The 24,503-nt window shown below is 37.1% G+C and overlaps 1 protein-coding gene across 2 annotated transcripts; it reads right to left on the reverse strand.

Moving 5' to 3' along the window:
- Positions 1-76: 76 nt before the first annotated feature.
- AFM (afamin) lies at positions 77-24,471 on the reverse strand. 2 transcript variants are annotated; one of them, XM_082463797.1, is made up of 15 exons: positions 23,310-24,471; positions 21,111-21,159; positions 20,669-20,801; positions 18,588-18,799; positions 17,653-17,785; positions 16,921-17,018; positions 16,008-16,137; positions 13,454-13,668; positions 10,253-10,385; positions 8,085-8,182; positions 6,927-7,059; positions 5,960-6,183; positions 5,006-5,138; positions 3,095-3,156; positions 77-2,401 (listed from the first exon to the last, which is right to left on the reverse strand). In XM_082463797.1, exons 1-14 carry the CDS (start codon positions 23,395-23,397, stop codon positions 3,121-3,123), a joined length of 1,815 nt encoding a protein of 604 aa, XP_082319923.1. In that variant the 5' UTR covers positions 23,398-24,471; the 3' UTR covers positions 77-2,401; positions 3,095-3,120. The 2 variants fall into 2 exon arrangements, with proteins under 2 accessions (XP_082319923.1, XP_082319924.1); XM_082463798.1 differs by lacking the exons at positions 20,669-20,801; positions 23,310-24,471 and having other exon boundaries at positions 21,111-21,139.
- Positions 24,472-24,503: the final 32 nt, after the last annotated feature.

Raw genomic sequence — 24,503 nt, forward strand, 5'->3', positions numbered from 1 at the left:
TTTTTAAAAATTTTGGACAAAATTAATTTCTCATGGTAATCCTTCTTTCACAGTAAGAGATTCTTGAAGACATAAAAAAAGTTAAGTTCTTTATTAGTAATTAATAACAGAATTTTAGACCAGAGGAAAGAAAAGCTGTGGGGATTATTTAAGCAAAGGCAAAGGAATGGGTTTTGTGATAGAATTCAAAAGACAGCACAGAATTTGTTCTCTAAGAGAGGAAGATCTCCATGCTGACCTTTAAGATCAAAAATGGAAGGTGTCCAAGTACAAGACACAATGATGATTTTTAATAAATATTATTTTTACAGCAAACCTAATTCTAGTCCAAGTCATAGAAACAGAGTTAGAAAGAGCAAGGCTGGGTCCCTGGATCCCACCAAAAACCTGGGTGGTGATGGCTCATGCACGTGCACTCTTGGCCCTCATTATAGCACCCGAGGCTGATCACGTTTCCAAAGATCTCTAGTACTAGAAAAGTCTTCCTGCATCGAGTGAGTCCAGGTACGTTCTATTCATTGGTATGGCTTCTGCCTGAGCAATACAGAGTAAGTGTGACTTGCCCTTGTTCCAAATCCTCTCTTCTCCAGGAAAAGCATGACTTCTGAATAAAACATTCCTCTCCTTCCTTTCTTCACATCACACTGGTTACCCGCCTTCTCTCAGTGTGTTCTCTGGCACATCAGTGGAGAGAGTTGCACGGCAATTTCCTCTGTGATAATAGAGTCTTGTGATGGCAGAGTTTCCTGGGTCTCTGGTTTCATATCTGCTGCTCTTAACATAGCACCAGACACATAGCAGAATCCACTACTAGGTACAAAATTGAATTAGCAAACTCTGCTCTGTTTCACTTCTGTTTGCTAAACTTATTATTCAGGATCTAAGTAAAATTTTCTTCCTTATTATCCTTGTTAATAAACAAGAGTGCTTGGAAAAATGGTAAAAGGACAAAATAGCTTCATGAATTAAACACCTATTATCTGCTCGCCATTGTATTGGATACTTTATATAGTAATTTAATACATTTCTCTAAAGCCTTTGTGACGTGGGGATTATTCTTTCACCCTACACCAAGAAATGGGAGTCTTAGATCGTAGGGTACTTGTGTCTGAGGCCATACAGCAAGTTACTGGCAGAAGGAATATAATCCCCCCGCTCCCCACCCACCTGCATCTTCAGCTTAGATTGAGTGCGGGTGTTATGTGCTCCCACAGCAGGGGCTGTTTCCATCCTGCACCTATGACACTGTATGCGATTGCTTACTATCCTTCTCCCCTGCCCAACAGGACTTAAGAACCATGTCTAATTGCCTCATATTTGCATCTACAATGTCTGACACACAGTAGGATCTAATAAATATTTGTTGATAAATGAATGAGAATCCCAAACACTATGCTCTAAATGTTAAACCAAAAGAACTCTGAATATTTTCATGTATTTATCTCTTCGATGGTCATCATCTTTCATTTCAGACATTGAAATACTAAAAACCTTAAAAGTTTAGAGAACAGCTAGGATCATCAAGCCATGATCCCATGACCAACCTTCATTTCCTGGCTTCCCAGTTCCTACCACTCCCTCTCCTTAGATGTCACTGCCAAGCTTACAGCTCCAGCATAATAGCAATTTTGGCATGGAGTGGGGATGTGGGGAGAAAAGAGTCACTGTCACAGATGGCTTGGGCAGTTTTCCCCTTCTCTTAATAACAGACTTTATAAGACACCCACAACACGGCCATACACAGGCAGCGTGTACAGTGGCTAAGAATATTCTTCTGAAATTAGAGGGCTCAGATTCAAACCTTGGTTCTGGCAATTACTAGTCATATGACATTGAACAGATTTGTTTATATCCCCAAGCCTCAGGTTCCCTATCTGTAAAATGGGAATAAAAAAGGTTTACTTCATAGAGTTGTTACAGTTAAATGAGGTAATGCATTAGAAGTACCTACGACAATGTTTTTACATTGAAAACATTCAATCCCAGCTAGTAATAGCAGTAGTAGTAGTAATAGTAGTAGTAGTAGTAGAGGTCATGCGGCATGCCCACAACTCCCCATTTTCTTCCCAGTTGCATCAAGAACAGAATCTGTGAGGATTCTGCCCTCACAATTGCTATTTCAGAGTCCTGTCTTCCATAAAGTAGTAGATTTAGCCAATGAGCCAAAGATCCTGAAGGAATGAATGACTCTTGATTGTTTAATTTTGTTAACAAGTTGACACATGACAATTAGTCTTTGAGAAATAACTTTATAATGTTGTTGTTTATTGCTTGCTGCAATAACATGATCTCAGATAATGATTACAGGAGAATTTTTTACTGTGTTCTTCTCAGAAAATGAAATTCACCACAGGACAGATAGGAAGCAGGTATGTTGGTCTTCCTCTCTTTTCTCCGAAACCTGGAAAGAAAAAGAGTATCTTGTGCAGCAAAAGAATATGAAATGTTATAACTTGGGTGATGGAAAGTCATGTATATAAAAAGAACTGTTAGTGGTAACTATGTTTTGCCTTTTGTAGATCCAAACCTACTCCCTGTGGAGGTCCAGGTCTCTCTTCCTGGACACTGAACATCCTTGCTATATCTACTCGACATTTTGTTCCTAAAGTTTGTGAATTCGTCTTACACAAACTGCAGGGAAGAAGAGATCCTTTATACACTTTTTTGAAATCCCTAACATATCACTTTTCTTTTATGTAAATACTGAAGCAAGGGACTCTTAGAACAGCTTTACTGAGGCCTGTCTGCCCATCCCAACACCCTCCTCTCCCTGTCAACATTCATAGATTCGGTTGCCTTTCCTTCCTGGTCCAGACATCTGACTGTAGTAGCAGAAGGGCAGAAGAGTGGATACCTTTAGGTATTCAGAAAACTGCTGGGACAGTAAGAGGGTGCTAGCACAAATGCAGCTGTGCCATCCCATAAGGAGTGAATGATACTCAGAGAAACATTACAGGACCAGTACTGGGGTCTGTTAGGTGTAAGGCATGGGGGATGAGCCAGAAATTGACATTGAAGCATGAGAAGGGAAAAGCCAAAATGACCAAATAAGTTACCAATACATTTAACCTTTGATTGAGATAGAAGTTATTACCTTTGGTGAGTTTTACTTGATGTTTTTCAAGCAACCTGACTTTTGGCTGACAATTTTGGACCCTGAGAGAGAAAAAAAAAGAAATAAAAACACATAGGAAGACTTTTGAGAAACCTCCATACTGTTTTCCACTGTGGCTGCACCAATTTACATTCCCACCAACAGTGTATGAGGGTTTCCAAAAACTGAAAATAGAACTACCATATGACCCAGCAATGCTATTCCTGGATATGTGTCCAAAAAAAAAGCACTAATTTGAAAAGATACATGCACCCCAACGTTCATTCCCATCAGCATTATTTACAATTGCCAAGATATGGAAGCAACCTAAGTGTCCGTCGACAGATGAATGGATAAAGAAGATGTGGCACGTATATACAACATAATACTACTCAGAGATTAAAAAAAAAGAATGAAATTTTGTTATTTGCAGCAATAAGAATGGACTTGGAAGGCATTATGCCTAGTGAAATCTCAGACAGAGAAAGACAGATACTGTATGATATACACATATGTGAAATCTAAAAAATACAACAAACTAGTGAATATAACAAAAAAGAGGCAGACTCACAGATATAGAGAACAAACTAGTGGTTACCTGTGGGGAGAGGGCAGGGGGGAGGGGCAATATAGGGGTAGGGGATTAAGAAGTACAAACTATTAAATATAAAATAATCCATAAGGATATATTATACAACATGGGGAATATCGTCAGTATTCCATAATAACTATAAATAGAACATAACCTTTAAAAATTGTGACTCACTATATTATAGACCTGTAACTTATATAATATTGTGCAGCAGCTCTACTCCAATAAAAAAAAATGAAAAGAAAAATTTAAGACATTTTTATTTGAATTTAGAGAAGCATGTTGTCTTGAGTTTTGTAAAGAAAAGTTAAACCACTCCTATGTTGTACAGGAGACAATGAACAATTTCTTCTGGTGAACTTGGAAACAGACACCCCAGCCTCTTACAAACTGCCAGGGAATTCATCTCTCCCTTTATGTGGTCTCAATACATACACTCACCCGGATGAATGCTAGATGTTACTAATACCCTCTAATGAAATCAAGCATGTTTTTCAAAAAAACTAGTAGCCTGTGCCAAAAAAAATTCCCAGACTAAGCACTCACTCAGAAAAACAGAGGGCCCTCAACCAGAATGAAAGCTCTGTGTGTGTGTGTGTGTGTGTGTGCCTGTGAGTGTGCATGAAGCATGTGAGTGTGAACGAAGTACGTGTGTGTGCACGAGTTGCGAGTGAGTCTGGAGGGGAGTGGGTGTCACTAGGAAAGAAACAGTGGGCAAGGTGCTTCCAAGGAGTATCCACTGGGGCCGACACTCACAGGTGCCTGAGGTTCCTGGAACAAGAACCAGCAGGGGACACATCTCCTCTCATCTTCTCTGCCACCTCCTCACTTCACACACAGGTATTCTCTAGCAGGGGATGTTGGGACAAGGGCCAGGAAGGTGACACAGCCACCCCCTGAAAGACCTCATCACTTCCTGATGTCCTTCCTGCTCCCCTCCCTTTGAGACTGATATGATCTCCTTTGCAAGTCAGATTAACTATTTATTAACCAACTGGATGGTATAATTCAAGGATAATTATTACCGCCCTCATTTAAAGAAGATGAACCACAGTTCAGATTAAGTGACATGACCAAGACTGCTGGCATAGAACCTATGATTTCCTGACACCTTTTCTTACACCATGTTGTCACCAAGGAGATGGTGCCAAAACCCTGTCAGAGAGACGTCTGCATATTTAGTTGTGTAGCGATTGGGCTCTCAGGCCTCAGCCTGGGAGACATTGCAGGGAGGAAGCGGGGTCCTAAGGGGAGTTCTGGTTTCTTTTGTTTGACCAGGAATACCAGTTGGATTTCAGGGGGAAAAGAGCTGGAAATACCTCTTCCTTGAAGCAGGCTTCAGGCCCCTGGGCCTGGCAGCACTTCTTCACCACATTCGTGAAATCCGCCAGCAATGACTGCAGCTCCACCCCTGTAAGTTCAGGCTTCAGTTTCACTAAGTTGACAAGAAACCTGTGACCCAGTGATGTCAAACAGAATTAATTAACGATTTCTTTCTGCAGCCCTCTTCTCCAAAAGGCTAGTTATAGAATCATATGTCTTAGGAATCTCCATTTGGGTGAATGTAAAAAGTTAAAATACTCCACTTTTGAAAGGATGTCCTGAAACTTTCCTGTTAAACACACAGGATGGATTCCATTATAACAATCTTTGGAGAGTTACGTAGTCATGGACGAAATTGTATAAAATATGGGAACATATAGTAAGTCTTCAATATGCACAATACTGTAGAATATGTGACTACGTTTGCTGTCTCTAGAAAATTCATGTCCAAAGCAACATCTATTCCCCCTTTCTCAATAACTGAATTCTGTTTCCACTCCACTTGATACAGACACTGCTTAATCTAAAAAAAAAAAAAAAAAAAAAAAAAAAAAGATCTGATTCCTTGGCATTTATAGCATTGCCTGAGAAAACAAAAGCAAAATTCGTGTTCCTTTTTGGCCTCTCTTATCTTCAGACACTAAGAGAGATTCTCAGAGCAAACATCTATGACATCCTCTCAAGAAAATCTGATTCATTATGACCCTTCTATGAGCTTTTTTATGGTTACTCTCACCCACCTTTTCAAATATAGTCTTTTGGACACTCCAAGGCTCTAGCAAAGGAAAAGACTAGCTCGGTTTTAACTTATAATTGGACAGACTGGACAGTTTGACAGAAAGAACAGGATTATAACACCAAAATCACATATCCATTACAATAAACCTTCTCATTAATATATGATATGTCTTCCGGCTGAGAAAGAGGTGAACAGTAGAGGATGTCTGTACCTGTCTTTCTTTCTCTGGAGCTCCTCGTTATGAGCCTGACACAAGTCTGCGTGAAAGATAAATAAACCTTGAGAGGTAGATGGAGGCACATACGTCTTATCGGCTTCCAAGCCCTCAAAGCAGGACCTTCTGAAGGCAAAGTTTGTTTTACAACAGTGGTCCACAGCAGGGTTGATACTTCGATTTTCATTTATTCCACATAACTCTCCAAGAACTAAGTCCACCTATACCAATGAAAGTTGCAATGGAGTTTTGAAATACAGCTAGATGAATTGTTAGTTTGTGCTAATATCACGGTCAACTTAGAAAACCCCATGCACTTGTAACATGAAACGACGTGCAAAGAAAAGTAGAGGCTGGGGTCCTAAATGACATTATAACAAAAATTCAAGCCATAGCAATTTAAATGCCTAGAGATTAATTCTTGTTAACATATACACAGATTTGTGATTTTGAGCAGAGAGCTGCAAACAGCCAACTGAAAATGGCATCAGGACACTGTGGCCCTTAGATTTAGTCCCCTCTGGGATGTCCCCCACGTACTGTCCACCCCAGACCTAAAAAGGTACACCCAACCCGAACTGGGCTGGAAGCAGCAATTCTCTTACTGACCTGGTGGGACAAGAGAGAGAATTTATCCCATTACTTAAGATTATGAAGTTTTCTCTATCATTCTGAAACAATTCTATGATTCCAAGTGGTTTGCTCTAACAAATTGCTTCTAATATAAATAAGAAGTAATAAAGATGATTTGGAGAATCCCAAGCAAATATTTAAGACTTCTCTTTTGCTTCTCAGGATTTTGACACAGTAAGCCAAAAATAAAACTTGACCTTCCTTGCTTAACAATCTTGAAAACAATGAAGAGAGGAAGACGGATAATCACTATAAATCAATGAGTGCAAAAGCATCCTTTTTTTTTTTTTTTTTTCTTTTAGGAATAGTCAGGCACATGGGCCAGGCTCACCAAATTATCAACGCAGGCAAACTCTTCACTCAGTGTACAGCAGGTGGTCAAAGCTGTCACCATTTCCTTGCCAAGAAAGGTCAGTTCTTCAGTGGAGAGCTGGGGGGCTAGCTTTGTGAGATTGATGAGGTAGCTGAAAGAACATTTGTCTGTTTGTTCTGGACAAAATCAGGTACCCATTTTCCCTTGTCTAGCCCCTTGAAGCCCCGACCCTGCCAGGCTAGGGACAACCAACGTAAGGGCAATGCGAACCTCAGCTCTCTCATAAAGTGGTAGAGAACTGTCCCTTCACTCCCTGTGTTCCTGCACCCTGCCTCCTAGATCGCTGTGTTTCAGTTTCCTTCTAATTTCATGATAATTCAGAAACTCTCAGATTTGCCCATCCTTCTTCACCTGTGAGTATAGGAGCTCCTTGGAAGAAAATATCTTGGCTAGTATGTAAAATCCTGCTTGAAATCCCTTGAGCAGTTAATAAATATTTCAAAGGGAAAATTTAATAGATACATGTTGGAAAAGGATAATCTGAGATGGAGTAAACAAAGATATTTAATGGGCTGAGTTCTCAGATAACAGCCCAATTGCAGAAATAGTGAAAATATATTTTTTAAGCTGTGTTTTGTTGTGACTTGAAGATGTTTGGTTTCAACACACAATACATTAGCATGGTAATTAATTAAGAAAATCCAGAACAAACTTCATACTATTCGTGAATGCTCACAAGAATACTTAAAAATGAATATTAAAGTGTTAAGTAAATCCAGAATTATTTTTTTTACTCAATAAGAATTATTTCCTTAAATAATTCTTCCTTGGAAAATTATAACAACCTGAAGTTTTCTCCATCCCACCCCACACTCCTGAAATGGGGTAAAATCCAGAAATTCTGGGCTGGGAGTGAGAAAGACTAGTCCAAACAAAAACTAATGCATTAGAGAATCAATTTGTCCAGAATCCTGTATGTCTTCAATTTCTAACCTCATTTCTGGTAAGGGCTTAATATGACAGCTTGATGTGCCTTCTTGACTTTTATGTTTTTATTCTTTCCCAGAGTTTATGAACTTGTCATAACTAAAAGACTGAGCTAAGATTTTGACACTTTGTGGCACTCTTTATTTTATCCTGGTCACCATCGTTAACCGACTTGTGCAAACAACTTACTGGTATTTCAAGTCATCCTTCCCCAAAATCTGAAAATGTTCACATTCTCGCTGTACTATCTTGAGGCTTTTCTCAGTTGTCTCATTGAATTTGTTTTCCTGAAAATACGAACAATCATGTTTATGAACATTTTATCTAAAATTTAATCATAAGCTTCAAGTCAACTTGTCTAATTGCTTTTTTAATTTATATAGCATTTTCAAACTCTCATTATCATATGCTATTCATTAAATTGAGGGTAGTTTTTATATATGTAAGAATTTGAATTTTTAAGTTATAGTTATAGATATGGTTTTTGCTAAATTTGAAAGCTCAAAATTTTCATTATCATTACCTTGTAGAGGTGTCATTACCTTATAGAGCTTTCCAGTCTGCAAAGTGAAATTCAAATCTGATGTTGACAATGATCATATTTTTTTTTTTTTTTAGAAAGAGGTGACAAGCTGTTTATTTTTTTTATGTATGTATTTATTTAGTTATTTATTTTGGCCACGTCACGGCATGTGGGATCTTAGTCCCCCGATCAGGGATCGAACCCGTGTTCCCTGCAGTGGAAGCCCAAGTCCTAACCACTGGACCGCCAGGGAATTCCCAGACAATGATCATATTGATCTCACTTTGAAGTGGCCAGAGAAGTTATCTGGTCCTATGAAGTCAAGTGGCTTGCCTAGAATCACCCAGTGAGTAAGTATTGCTACAGAACATTTTTAATCACGTGTATCTTTTTTATATCTTCTTTTTCATCACTTAGAATTGGAACTTAAAACCTCCAATAATTGTCTTCAAATATTTGACAAACTCTCTCTCACGTGGCATAAAATTGGACATCTACTAAGTGACCACTAGAGAGAAAACTACACACCAGTGGATGAATGCTGTGGGACGAATTGTGTCTCCATATAATAAAGAGAATTTTCTAGCACTATGATTCATTTAAGGGTCAGGAACAGACCTCCTTGTTAGGGACAGCGGTAGAGCTGGATAAAACTTAAGTCTTCTTACTTCTTGCTCAAATATGAATGGGTGTAAACTGGCATTTTTGGCAAGTGGAGGTAATTTTTTAAGTAAAGCAAAAGCAACACTTATCAAATGAATGAGAAACAAATCAAAAATGACAAATAATTAATTTCTATAATACACAAAAAGTGCATATGAACTGATATTAAAAAATGCTAATTTCAACAGGAAAATGGGTAAAAGACGTGAACAAATTGTTCACAGGAAATTTATAACTACAGTAGCTAAAATCATATGGGAAAAGTTTAACTTCATTAAAAAATTAATTAAATTTTTAAAACATGCTCACTATTTAGCAAAGTTAATTTCTATGTGCAATGTTGGTGAAGGTGTAGGTAAAATGAGCATTTTCAAGCACTGTTATAGAACTATATGGTGGTAATAACTTTCTAGATAGTAACCTGGCCATTTGTATCAAATATTTTTTATTTTAAAGTCTATATAATTTGACCTAATAATTTTCCTTCTGATAATCTGTCTTAAGAAAATAACCATAAATATGAATAAGATGAATGGAATGAGATACTTAGGGTCACTTACAAATAAAATTTTTTAAAAGCTAAATAAATGTCCAAAATCTCAAACGTACAGTATGAGAGAATTTAAATCAATTATTATGATGGAATACCGTCATGTAAAATAAAGTACATTTTTTAAAGTCTGTTTAATAACATAAAATGTTTTTTATGCCAATAAATAAAAACAGATCCAAAGTTTTCTTAAGAAAGTATTATTCCAATCTTATTTTTAAACACACATATAAATATATTCATATATGCAGAGAAAAGATGAAAAAATGTTAATTATAGCTATTTCTTGGTGACAGAATCAGAAATTTTTTATTTTTTTCTTTGTAAATTTTGATACTTTCTTAATCAGCTTTAATAATCATTTATTACTTTCACTATAACAAAAAACTGAATTGGCCGAAGAAACTACAGAGTACATAAATAAAAATATAAATGTTTAATGGGAAGAATTTTTTGCATCAACACACAGGATTTGTAGTTCAAAACTTTATGAGTAACCCAAACCGATGATGTTGGTCTTCCCAATGATCAACTTACCAGAGTGAAACTTTGATCGTTTTTAAATGTTTGTTGTTTTATTTTGTTTATTTAATTCTCTGAGCCTACTAGGATGGAACTTACCGCATGTCTGTAACAGTCTGGAGGGTTTTTCGTGTTGCAACACTCTCTCAGGAGATCCTCATACACTCCAGCAATTCTTAACAACTCTGGTGTGGACAGTTCTGGATGTCTCCTTGAGTATTGATAAAGAAACCTGCGATGTGTAAAATATTTTGTATATTAGAACTTCGGGAAAGAGCAAAACACCAAATCCTGCTATCTTTTACTCTAGAGAGATCTTCTAATACTGAGTCTGTCTTCAAATGCTAAGTTCCTCCTCTGGTTTGGTCAGGGAATGATTTAAGAGGACATTTTGACAACAGGAGATCATTTTACAAAGGCTCTCTTCCATATTATGTTTTAAACTAACAATCCTTTTACTTGGAGGGATAGAATGATTAAAGGTATTTAGCATTCATTGTTAGAATGATTTAATCCATAAAGCATCAGAAATAGTAGATCATGCCACCAATACTTTAGAAAATACATATCGAGTATAATTCTGTTGGAAAACGCATTCAGACCTCCATCTTGAGATGGTGGGAATATGGATTTCTCCCCTCCCCTGGTGCCAACTTGGGGAGAGATTGTCGAGCAGCCTTTGCTCATTCCTTCATCCTGACACTTGTCAAATATGGGAATAATCACTCCTGCCACCCTAAGTCATTGCGAAGGTTTCCATGGCCTCGGTGAAGTATATGTGGGTGTGATTTAGGGAAAAAGTGAGAAAGGGAGAGAGAAGAGGCTAACAGTTATTAAGCCCTTAGTAGGTGCGAGGCACTGGATCAAGCCTTGTGCATAGGAGACCAAGATAGGCTTCCTACCCTTTATAAAACACTTTCTCATTTAACTTCACTTAACCCTCAAGATAAGTACTATTTTATAGCTGAGGAAACTAAGTCTCAGACCAGTTAAGCACCTGGCTGTTAATGGAGGTATAAAATTTGAACCTAGGTCCCATAGGATGCCTACTTCATTCTTGTTTAAACCAAGCTGACTCTCTTCTCAAAAGAGAGGTGTTTTCTTTAACTACCTCGACTGTGCTGTTTACAATCTTCTTCATAAAAGTATCTTCTCTATTCATTCAAATTAAGTAAAAATGGTCTATGTTTTGAGAGAGCAATACCTCACAAGAGTTTTCTGAGTCCAAGGGACTTTTTTTAATCTCTTTTTGTTTTGCAACCTTTTTCTCTTGATTAATCTTGGTTTTTCTGACATCATCTCTCCTGCTTCCCCACCTGCTTTCTCAATCCCATTTGTGGGATACATTCCCATATCCTAAAGCAGTGGTGTTTAACCTTCAGAGAATCAAGTGTTCCCCTTAATATCTCATGTAAGCCGTGGACCTTTCTCCAGGAACAAAATTATACCTAAAAACACACCACCAAAATATTGCAAACAAAAACCCCTGGGAGCCGACCCCAGCCTGGCAGATCCACTGAGGTCTTGCATCAAATGTTTGCATCCAGAAAAACTGCACCTGAAACATTTCTGGCTCAGCATGTTCATTGCTGCTCTATCATTTCTCCCCAGGCTTCAAACCCTATTTTAGTTGTCATAGTGATGGTGATGGAGATGATGAGGATGAAGACGAGGATGAAAATTGCTTCCATTTAGCAAGCATATGTCAGGTACAAGTGAAACGCACTGCATCTATCATTTAGATTAATTTGACTTAGCGTTCATGACTCATGAGAAGCAATAGAGCGCAGTGGTTATAAGAGCAGGAGTCTGAAGCCGCACTGGTTACATTTGAATCCTGGCTCCACCACATATCAGTTGTGTGACTTTGTAGCAAGTTACTTAACCTCTGTGCCTCAGTTTCCTTGTCTGTAAAATTAGGATAATAAAAGTGTTCTAACCTCAGAAGGTCGTTCTGAAAATTAAATTGGTTAATAGATGGGAAGCACTGAAAATTTGGTGAGTATTCAATAACCTGTATCTTCAATCCAGACCTCCTTCCAGAATTCCAGGTTCATATATAAAATTATGACATTTCCAATTAATTACCTCACAGGCACCTCAAAGTCAAGGTGGTCAGATTCAAACATATTCTCTTTCCCACAAAACATTCCCCCATACTTCCCATCTCATTGAGTCTGAAAACTACTTACCAACCACCTAAGTCCCAAACTGGGATTCATTCCAAATGAAGTTTCTAAAAAACAAAAGTGATTTTGTCCTTCCTTATTCTTCAGTGAAAACCCTTCAGTGGCATCTCATTACCTAGCATGCCTGTATGATCTGACCCATCTACCTCTCACTACCCTCCTCTCTCACTGCAGAAACCCTATTCACAACCACATATACACCAAGCAGTTTTACACTTCTATCTGTGCTCTACTCCTTCTATCCAGATTACTAAAATTTCTTCCAGTACCTCCTCCCCATCAAGCCTTTCCATGGTCCCCAGGGACTTCCTCCCCTGTCCCCACATTACCTATCATCTGCTATCAGAAATCAAAGAGCATTTCTTTTACTCATTTATTTATGAGGCTATCTCTTCTCACATCACACTTCTTATTGATGAAAGCTTACTGGGGATAAGAACCCTGTCTAACCTAGTAAAGTCCCTGTATTATATTTTATTACCAAAATATTTGGAATGAACGAATATTCTTATATGAATTTTATATATGATTACCTAAAATACAGAGAGGTTAATTTTTGTCCCACTGACTCAACCAGGACTCAAATCTAGTCCTTTTGGCTCCAAGTCAACTAGTCTTCCCCTGAACAGCTGGGCAGCTGTGTAGGGGGAGGGACGGCAGGGGAGGGCAGAGCATGGCAGGTAAGCCTGCAACTTCTCAGGCCAGACTTCCTGGGGTCTAATCCCTACTCTGTCATATTTTAGCTGTGAAACTTGAACAAGTTACTTAACTTCTTTGTACCTCAGTTTGCTCATCTGAAAATTGAGAGAAATCACACTTATTTTACATGACTGTATGAGAATTAAAATAAATAATCCATATAAAGTACTCAGCCCATTGTCTGGCACATATCAAGTACTCAATAAATGTTAGCCATCATATCATGACACAGTTGCATTTTCTTAAAATCATGTAAGAAGACTATAATCGATAGCCATGACTCTTAAAATTATGTGAGACCCAATACTTATGTGATTTAAATGATCCCTATTCCTTCCACCCAAGTTAGCCAAAATAGGTCAAATCCAAAGTTTCTGTTTGCCTGATAAATGTCAATATAGAGTTATGTTACTCGGCCATGAAGTTCTCTTGGTCAGCATCTCGTTCCTCACACACATTTTCACTTTCAGTAAACTTTGCTTCTCTTAGGGGTAAGTTGTTTGGTCTATCATCTTTATTTGAGTAAATTATGCACTCGCCGCGCTCTGGTATTTTCTTTTCACAGCACTCTTTGATTTTGCTGGAGATGGAATCTTGTTTTGAACAAATATGGCTCATGACCTTGCTCTGTATCAAATAAGAATGGGAAATGACTTTATTTTCATAATATCTTCAGGGCTGGATTTTCCTTCAAAACTCAACGCAAAATCAACCATGTGCATAACATCCGGACTTGTTTCATCAGCTAATTTGATAGATAATTAAATTTTGTATTGATTGAATACAATGAACTTTCATACTAAGGCAAGCTTTATTTCTCAGGATTTTAGATGATATAATTATGAAAAATAGACTCATAAGTTGACATTCATTGTTAAGTATTAATCTTTTAAATACTTTACCCCTACTCCACTGGTGTATCGGCATTTTAAATTCTAAATGCTGTTTCTTTCCCATAAGAGTTCATCTGTACTTTAATGAGGGCCACCAAAGACATGTTACTGTAATATTTATAATCCTAGATTTCTTCTCTTATGGCCTGAAACCACATTGCCAGGTATATAGTAGAAACTCAAGAAATATTTGATAAGCGAATGAAAGAATGGTAAACAAATGAACCACTTCAGCAACTGCCAGATGAAGGCTTCTCAAACATAAGGAGATATTCTGCTCATTGTTGCCATTTTCCTAAGGATATTATTCATTTGAACCTGTTCAAATTATCAAATAATGTACAAAATAGTAAACCCTACTCTCTCCCCTCTCCCTACTCTCCCTACCCAATTCTGACCTCCATATAAAGTTATGGGAATAAGGGAGAGGGTGAAGCTATCTTGCTTACACATTAGTTGGATAATTTTTTAAAAGCTAGTCTAGCCTCTAGTCCTCTCTCCAGACCCTCCAGAATTAGGCTGTACATTCCTCCTACTCTCTGTCCTAGCGTCCCATGAACTACATTGAGTTCTGTCAAAGCACCAGGCTATTCCAGACTCTCTGACTTTGCTCAAGCTGTTCCCCTGGCCTGGAATCTTCTTCTGGGGAACACTGAGGATAAGGAATGCGATGAAGCTCTAGGCTGAGGTGAGAAATGGAAAGGAGGCTGGCACCATGTTTCCAGCAAACTGTCTAGAACCAGGGAGCCCGTCTTTGCAAACATATATACATTTCACCTAAGGCCATCATCACTCTAGGCAACACATCTCTTATTGTCTGAGAATTAATTTCTATTTTGAATAAATTACAATTCTATTCCTCTTATTTCTACATAAAACCATCAAAGAAAAGAATATTAAGAATATAATATGATCCCTTAGTCTCAGCTCCAAACTTCACGGAAAAATCTTCAATTATATCCTTTCAGTACATTATATTTAATATTATAAAACCAACATCCCCATAAACAATCAAACAGTACAAAAGTAAATAGCGAGTGAGATTGCTTTTCATTGAAATACAGTTAAGGGCAAAATAATTCTTGGTGATATCTACTGTCCGCCACTTGAAATAAAATGTACATATCTTCATATTCTAAAATTCAAGTTGTCTAATTAACATGATGTTTCCTTGTGAATTTAAAACAGTAAGACTAATTAAAAGTCACTAAGAAAAAGCCTAATTTCAACTAAGAAGTCGGGATATTTTTAATGAAATTGTGTTACCCTCGTATGCATGAACAACTTCAGCTAGGTCAACAATATATTTACCAGTATATGTCATTAGAGAATCACTTTAAAGACTAGAGTAAGAGTTATTTTAAATTAACATATTTACTTTTCTGGAAAGACTGTTCCTAAATAGCCTGAAGAAACTCAGAGAAAGCAGCTCTTAAAAACATAAAGATGAATCATTTTCTGAGCTTTACTGTTAATTTCTAATATAACTAAAGAGTATTTGCAATATTAAAGAAAACTTTAGTCTGGCCTAAATTAATGTCCACAAATTCTAAATTCCTGGAGTTTATGTCATGTGCATTTAGCCATATAAAATAGAATATTCTGAGTAATCTAAAAACAATCACATGTATAAAAAGTTCCAAAGTTTTATTTGGTCTTATTTGTTAACATTTTATTTTTTATTTTATTTATTTTATGTCATTATTTAACAATTTATTTTTTGTTGAAGTATAGGTGATTTACAATGTTGTGTTAGTTTCAGGTGTACAGCAAAGTGTATCAGTTATATATATAACTGAATATATATGTATATAAAAGAATATATATATATTCTTTTTTCAGATTCTTTTCCATTATAAGCTATTACAAGATATTGAATATAGTTCCATGTGCTATACAGGAGGTCCTTGTTGTTTATCTATTTTATATACAGTAGTGTTATCTGTTAATCCCAACCAATTTATCAACATTCTGATTTTATTGTGGTGAGTAGCCACACATTAGGGCAACTTCAAAATAAAAAATAGCCACCCCCAAAATCACTATTTTTACTTGGTTTTATAGAATATTTACCCTGCCATGGATGCACTGCACAACATCCCCTTCACAGCATCCATCATATTTGGAAGAAACATCTTCTAGGAGGGAGATAAGTTCCTTAAATTCAATCTTGGGGAATTTTTGACTAAGTACAGCAATGTTTCTGGAAATAGAATTGATAAACCACTAAAACAACTTGAACAACAAATAAGGCAAGAGGGAGCTCTTTGCTAATACAGTATAAATAGCTTCAGTAAGCATGTAGTACCCTTGTTTTTTTCACTGATGGCTTTACCAATATTTTTACATTGCATGGCCCACATGATCATTTTGAAAACCCTAGGTTGATATTTAGAGTCCCAGATCAGGACTGGGAAAAAAAGGGCCTGAGAGATGTGCCCTCTTCCATAATTGTTATAGCAAAACACTTCTTTTAAGGACCACAATTTCTTGTTGTGAGCCCATGGCTGGCATAGGTTATTCATCACAGAATCCTTTCCTGCTGATCTATGTGAAATCTCAGAATTTTTCACAAAACATTGCACTAGCATCATTGCTAGTTGGCTAGGGTAAGCATGTAAAATAAAATTTATCCCTAGAGGGTAGTCTCCTAGTCATTAAAGTCAAAGATGGATGGATAAGTCATGTCTAAAGCACTTGAATGTTTTAAAACTCAGGTTCAGAACTCCTAGACCCACTCAGATTCCCAACTAACCAAAAACTAACTCAGAAGTAGTCCTCTTTCTCTCTTAGTCTCCCCACCTTGCAGGTCTTCTCTCAACCGGACCTAATGTCCTGGTCTGAGTAATCCACCCAGACTGAGCCCCACCTCAAAACCCTTGAGGAACTAGGAAGAGTATAAATAAAAAGTCATCAATGATTTAACAAAAATGGGACTTAGACAAGAAAATACAAGTAGAAACAAAATACTTATTATGAAACTCACATAGATTTTAAGATTTGTGGTCCAAATTTCATAAGTGCCCCACAGACATTTTTTTGATAAGAAGATAATGCTTTTAAATATTGTATGAAAGTTTCTGCCTGAAGGATAAAGAGAAATTCTGTTGAAGCAAGAGCAAAATCCCACTATTCTCTTATTTCTTAACCACATGTCAACCAAACGATTCCAAACTTTGCTCAGAAACAGAAAATTATGGGGTTTTTATCTCAGGAAATGTACATATCAAAATATAAATTTGTGGCTTATTATAAAGGTGGGGCTAGTCTTCCCAATGACTGAATTATACTTGATGGGAAGATGAGTGGTGAAGAGTGCTGTGAGCGTGTCCATCTCTACCAGGATGATTCAGTTTTATGGGTAGTCAAAAGAGGACTTTAAAAGAGTTTAAAAGTAGTCAAAAGAGGACTTGTCCAAGATAGAAGACAAAATGCCATTTTTACCCTGGTTATTTACTCACTAGCATTTCCCTCCAATTCACAAGGAAGACAAAGCCAGAAGAGAGACCCTAGAAATGGGCAATTGTCTTTCAAGGGTCTCAGGTAATAAGAAATTTAGATCAGTAGCAGGTGGCCAATGGGTTGAAAAACCAGTAAAAGTGACAAGAGAATGGTTTTTAAATGGTAAACAACTCTTTTGCTATAATTTAATTTTAAGTAAAGATCTACAGTTTGGGATGAATCCTTGTCCTTTTAAGAAAACAAATGTAATACCCACCTTTGTTCGAAAGCAGTTAGCTTTTTCTTGTTCTTCACAACATATTTTAGTCATTTCCTCAAAACGAGCAGCAGCAGTAAGAAGTGTAGGGACAAAAACAAAGGGGTTCCTTCTGGAAACTTCGTAGATATAACTATAAAAGAAAAAAAGGAAGGAAGGAGGGAAAGAAAAAAACAGGAAGGTAATGAAGGAATGGTAGACAAGGGGAGGAAAAGAGAAGATTTAAAAAGACAAGAAGAACATGTTGTGAAAGTAAAGGTGAGAGGAAGAAGGATTTCCCATTACTGAAGGCTTCAATGGAAGGCAGCATTATCGAGTCTCCAATAAAAGTTGTATCACTGATGTTGCCAACTCCCAAAGAGGAATGATGATTGCCATTCTAATCATGAACACGGGGCTCTGGTTATTCTTTTTCTTCCCCTATCATGCCAGATGGTCGGCATCTCTCCTTTTCAGGTTCAAAGAACAGCTACCTATACACACTCTATCCAAGATTCAGGGATCATAATCACTTATGTTCAAACAAGCTTTGTGGTTTAAGCTTTCCAGAAAAAGTCTCTGCTTCTACAACTACTGCACTACTGAAAACAGATTTTTGCTAAACATCCATTGATGTAATGTTTACCCTTAGTAAAAGCTATAACTCTCCATTGAAAGACTATATTATTTCCTCCAGTAGAACTTTGGTGCCATGCACACCCTTCAGTTCTGGGGCTCATCCCATTAGAAAATACACATCACAATGAAAGGATCTTGAAAGCAGGTTTCATATATTGTTCATCTCCTCAGCAATGACCACAGAATCTGACACACAAATGCATGTTGAATGAACTAAATGATCAAGAAACACAGCTATGATCCTTTGGAAGAGATATTGGATTTAGCCTAAGAATAATTCTTCAATTAAATCATTTTTCTACTAAAATTAAACTTACTTGTTTAGAAAAGATTCTCTGTTATTTTTATAAGTCTGGCATTTCTCTTCAGGATCCAGAGTAGGGAGAGGAGGCAAAAATCCTACATCAGCTTTCTTATTATGGAGGAAACAATGTTTTCTTTCAAAGTCAGCCTCATGGCAGCAGTGTGAAAAATTATGCTTTTGTGGCAGTCCCTCCATAGCACATATATTTTCCAGTAAAACATCATTCTGGACAACAGAAAAGTAAAAGACATTTTTTATTCATTGTGACATTTTTCAACCTTCTGAGATGACACAGTGGAGACAATGAGTGGTGAGTGTCACCCTTTGCGAAAAAGATTCCCAAATTTTCCCAATATTACCGGAAGAGCATCTTTACCCACACCCTTGACAACCATCCCACACTTTGGGAAGTTTTCTCTATCCTATCCTGAGGCCCTTCAACCTCTGCCTATTTCTTTACTGCCTACATTTCTCTTACATAATGGCTTTTTTCCTTCTCTTCCAAGGTGACAGGGTCAGAGTGTAATGTGTTGGTGAAGTATTTAGTGGTAATGTTTAGTAATAGTTTTCTAGAGATGCAGATGGTGACTCTATTGGGAGGAGGCCAAGAAGAGGGAGTGTGACAGCAGAGTACATATTGAGAGAGGCAGGTAAGGAAGGTACCTCGACTTCCGTGCGCTTTGCCAGGCTATTGCCTGTCTTCCTGCCTGTATACTTACGGCGTGGACTGCAAGCTCATAACCAAGTGCTCCTGTGCATCATTACACAGAATTGCATCTCCTAGGAAAGTGCCTTACCCTAAATACTAAAGTCAGGCAAAATAAAAATGAGGGGCCCAGGGACTTCCCTGGTGGCACAGTGGTTAAGAATCTGCCTGCCGATGCAGGGGACACAGGTTCCATCCCTGGTCTGGGAAGATCCCACATGCCACGGAGCAACAAAGCCTGTGTGCCACAACTACTGAGCCTGCACCTCACAACTACTGAAGCCCACGTGCCTAGAGCCCATGCTCTGCAACAAGAGAAGCCACCGCAATGAGAAGCCCGCTCACCGCAATGAAGAGTAGCCCCCGCTCGCCACAACTAGAGAAAGGCCACATGCAGCAACGAAGACCCAACACAGCCAAACAAAAAAAAAATTAATTAATTAATTTTTTTTAAAAAGTGAGGGGCCCAGATTTCTCCTTCCTGACGCCGAGAGATGATGCTTTTAGAAATCTAAGATCTGCATTACTCACCTCCCTCACCATGATTTCTGCTATGAGCCGTTCCTATATTAATTGTTTCTCTGGGTTACAGATAAAATTAAAATATATATTTTGAACAGAGACTCTCATTCTGCCCCAAAACCACATTTGAGTGGTGATTTAGTAGAGATGGCGGAAAATAGCACTCCTCAGGCCCCTGTACATTTCAGCTTTTTTAGTTTCCTTCTGGAGACATAAGCTTTTGACCACTATGTTGGTACATGAAACTAACTCTTCCTCATTCTCAAGTTGGCTTCAAGGTCCAAATTCATTCAGGTGGAGGAAGAATTCGTTATTGGAATCTTGTAATGAGACTAGCCAGAGACTCATTGTTGTGGGTTGAAAAATGTCCCCCAAAAAGTTATGTTCAATTCCTAATCCCCATGCCTGTGTATGGGACTTTATTTGGAAATAGGGTCTCAGCAGATAGAGCCAAGTTATTGAGAGGGTCTTATCCAATGTGGCTGCTGTCATTATAAGGCAAGGAGAAGAGACTCGGAGAGAAGATGGCCATGTTATGACAGAGGCAGAGATGGGAGCGAGGTAATTATAAGTCAAAGAATGCTGAGGATTGCTGGTTATCACAAGAAGTTAAGAGGAAAGCATTCAACAAATTCTCCCCTAGAGCCTCTGCAGGGAGCACAGACTACAACGCCTTGATTTTAGGCACCTGGCCTCCAGAATTGTCAGAGAATAAATTTCTGTTGTTTTTTTTAAAAAAGATTTTTTAATTAAAAACTAAAAATGAGGGCCATAGAGCATCTTTCTTTTTATATTTCCAAGGCAAAAATTCTCTCAGTGTTGACAAATAAGCTTGTTTGTTTAGGAAATGCAAACAATTTACTTACAGCTAATTTTGAACACTCTGGGAGTGTCATGTCAGCCAAGCATTTATCTCTGTATTCTGTCATGGCTTTTACCAACATTTCTACTTCTTCAAAGGATGCCTCCTGAATATATTGAGCAAATGCAATGATGGTGCTGCAACAGTCCACACAGAGTACACAATGATGACCTGCAGAATTTCGATTTATGTCCAACCAAAAACTCATAGGAACACCCACTTGCAGACTAACCTCAGGAAATTATCAAAGTGTGAAGGCTATAAGTTTTACAACTTCTTGACAATTCAATTGCCTCATCTGAATTTTATGATTAACACTGTATTTATTTTTTGATATGGTTTATATTTAATTACATAACTTTTGAGAAGCATTAACATTTCTGGAAGGTACCAGATAAGCTTATAGTAAACACCATCATCATCAAAATGAGTTTAGAGAAACTCACATATATCCAATATTATCCTCTATAAATTTCTGGGTGATACTGACATCATCTGAAAAGCAAAGATATTCAGGTTATTATATATCCTGGTATTTTAACATTTTCCCAATAAATAACTATATGTGATAAATTTATAAAGTATAAAATAGATAACTGATGGTAGAAAATAATTTTGGCGTATTTAACATGAAGAAGAGACATCATATGAACCAAATATTAGATCTTAATCACAGTTGATCATGTGCTCAAAAAATATTCATTAAGTTGAAATGACTTGAATTAATCTCACACTGACCAGACTTTAGATTTACTATTGATGGCTCCCCAGCCACAAATGTCAAATACAAGCACCATTTCCCCACTAAGTGTCACGTACGACTAGAAAAGTATTATGTGGGTTCATTGTTAAGTGATATAATGCCACAACTGTGCCCAACAAGAGATACCAGAGCTTGCTGGTGGTAGTACAGATTGTAGTGCTAGTCAGACACAGATATTTAAGTGTTCTCTCAACTAGTCTAAAATCATTGATTCCCTCCCAGTGAGCATATACTTATCAGAGCACATTTACATTTGTTCACATAGACTATTTTCATGCAGTCCTTACTTTTGCAAAGCATTGTGCTGGATACTATGAGGCAATCAATGATGACTAAAACATCTCCCCCTGGATCTTGGGTTCCTAAGTACTTTCATAGTGCAGGTGACTCATGAACATGACTATAATCCAATGTAGAATCTATATGACATTCTAAAGTAACGTGGGTAAGTATATGACAGGAATGCTTTATGATCTCTGGGTGAGGAACCAGAAAAGGAGTATAGGAGGAGGTGCATATGAGTTGAGTCTGAAAAAAATGTACAAGATTTCAGCTAGCTGAGAAATAAGGAAACTCATATTTCTATGCGGAGAGAATGGTGTGAGTAAAAGCACAAAGGTAAGAAATCCTGGGATGTCTTTGGGGAAAGTCAATTAATCCACTTTGATGAAAAAGTGGGTCATAAAGAAGACTAATGGAACCTAAGATAGAAAGAAACTGGGTCCAGATTATGTAGATCTTTCATATAAAGCTGAGGAGTTTGGGCTCCAACTGGAAGCCATGAAGAGCCACTGAAAATGTTTATTATAGAACAGTAATATCATCATTTCTATATGCTAAGAAATACCAGGCAGGTAGTGGTATGTCTGATATGCTGGGATCTCCTACAGTGCCTGACAAATAGAAAGTGATGAGGACTATTTGTCAAATAGATGGATGGAAGAATGAATGGATGAGGTGGAAAAAGGCAAGAAGCCCATTAGGAGACTTTTGCAATTATCCTATTGAGAAATCAGCAGGACGTGAATTTTGGTAGGAGTAATGGAAGTGCAAAGGAAAACATGAATGCAAAAGATATTGGAGACAAAAATCAACAGGATTTTTTAATAAGTTGTTACAGGGGCAAAGGATAAGGAAAACTCAAGAATGACTACCCTTCTTCAAGCCCGGTAACTGGGCTCACTAGCAGACACTGTAGGGGGTACCAAATTAAGACACAATCCACATCTTCAGGGCCATGGCATCACTTACAGCACCTTGGTGCGAGGTACAAAAATATGCTCCTTTCAGGCCAGAGGGATTACAAAAAGACACCTCTGAACAGATGAAGTTCAAAATGTTCCCCCTTTGAGCAGAAGAAATATAAAAGTCACCTTTTCCTCCAGGCTGACACTGCATCAGCCAGGCTTGGGGAATGTACAGGCTTGGGGAGATTTACAAACTGTACAGTTGGAAGAAGCAAGGTCCTGCATACTCTTATGGTGTTTACCACCTAGTTGGGAGATACATTGAACAACCAAGTTTCCAAAAAAATCTTAACTCATATCTAATGTTCCACTGTTACCATACACTATACACATCTGCAAGAAATACTAATATTTTCAAATCCAAATTATATCTCCCCAGCAACATTTCCTATACTACCATAAGGCCGGTGACCATTTGCTGGGTGTGATAACTGTCTCTGTCTATAGATAGGGTAATATGATCACCAAAATACAATATCTGGGAAGGTTAGTTCAGGATATCTGATCAGTATATGTAAACTAGGGAGAGGGAGAAAAAAGCAAGCGAAAAATTAAATTGAAAGAAAACAAAGTTAAAAAATAGAAATTATCCCAACTTAGTCATTCCTTAGGTGATATATAAGTAGATTTCTTACCTACATCTTGAGGCTTTGTGGGCAGGGTTAAGGATTCAGTCAAAAAGAAAAAGAAAATAACAAAACCTGTAAGTTTTAACTGTTTCATTTTTTAAGATATCACATTCACAAAAGAAAGTAACGTGACTGAGGAAAATCAAGTTTTTATATTATTCTTTGACACTATTAGTAAAAAAGTAACTTGTTTAACCTATTTCTCATATACCTCATATTTGATTTTTATTTGATCACTCTGCAGAATTTTTTGCTAATTATTAACTAGGAAAAAATTATCTCAGTGTTTCACTGGAAAAATCTATTGAGTTAGAAAAAAAGTCCACAGGTTAAGTATGCACAATGCCTAGCCAAATAGACAACCAAAAAAAGAAAAAAATCTTGAAATATTGCAAATGCTAAAAGAGAAAGGGCAAGAATAAATAATTCACCAAAGAGAAACATAACTAGAAAGACGCTAAATTTTGCTGGTAATCAAGGGAAGTTAAATTTAAAATATATAATTTTTATATACTTGATAGAATTAGAAAAAAGAAAAAATTAAGATCTAATTCTGGTAAACATATAGCAAAACAAGTACCCACAAAATCAAAGCTTCTGAAAAACAAGTTTATAATAAGAATCAATACACTAAAATGTTCATGTTATTTCAACCAATCACTCAAATTCTGGGAATCTATATTAAGAACATGATCCTAAATATGGAAATATTTTTTAGTACATGATGTAAAAGAAGAAATCTATTTCTTAATTATGTCTACTAAAAGGACCTGAAAGCAGTAGCAACCAAGTAGCTACTTGGTGCCCTTGGAGCACATTTTGTGTCCACACCTTGAGTTTTAAACACTCTTCTCTACTATAAGAATCCTGAGCTTCTTAAAGAAATGAATAATTCCAGGGCTGATCCATGAAAACTATAAAATAAGCTGAGAGCACCATGCCAGAAACTAAGGAAATTTTCAAAAACATGTCAAAAGAAGATAGAAACCAATGGGACAATTTGACACTAAAGTAAATAATGACAAGAATGCATTATAACTCATTAAATTTTGGGGAAAAAAGAATTCATAAATCTATACCAATACTAAATTAAAATAAAAGTCGAGGAAGGAAAAACTCTTCTCTATATAAGAATGCCAACTGATAAATGTCAATAACCATTCGTAACTCTCATAGGAAAAACTGATTTTAAGCCAGTTT

This window comes from Balaenoptera physalus (assembly GCF_965194825.1).
Source record: "Balaenoptera physalus genome assembly, chromosome: 5".
Lineage (NCBI taxonomy): Eukaryota > Metazoa > Chordata > Mammalia > Artiodactyla > Balaenopteridae > Balaenoptera > Balaenoptera physalus.

What these genes read in the sequence shown, in the direction of transcription:
- AFM (XM_082463797.1), bottom strand. Translation starts at nt 23,397, where the DNA reads ATGAAACAGTTAAAACTTACAGGTTTTGTTATTTTCTTTTTCTTTTTG. An exon ending in CAGAGTGTTCAAAATTAGCT is followed by an intron (nt 18,800 to 20,668) that starts GTAAGTAAATTG and finishes TCTGTTGTCCAG; the next exon opens with AATGATGTTTTACTGGAAAA. An exon ending in AAGCCTGCTTCAAGGAAGAG is followed by an intron (nt 3,157 to 5,005) that starts GTATTTCCAGCT and finishes TTTCTCTCTCAG; the next exon opens with GGTCCAAAATTGTCAGCCAA.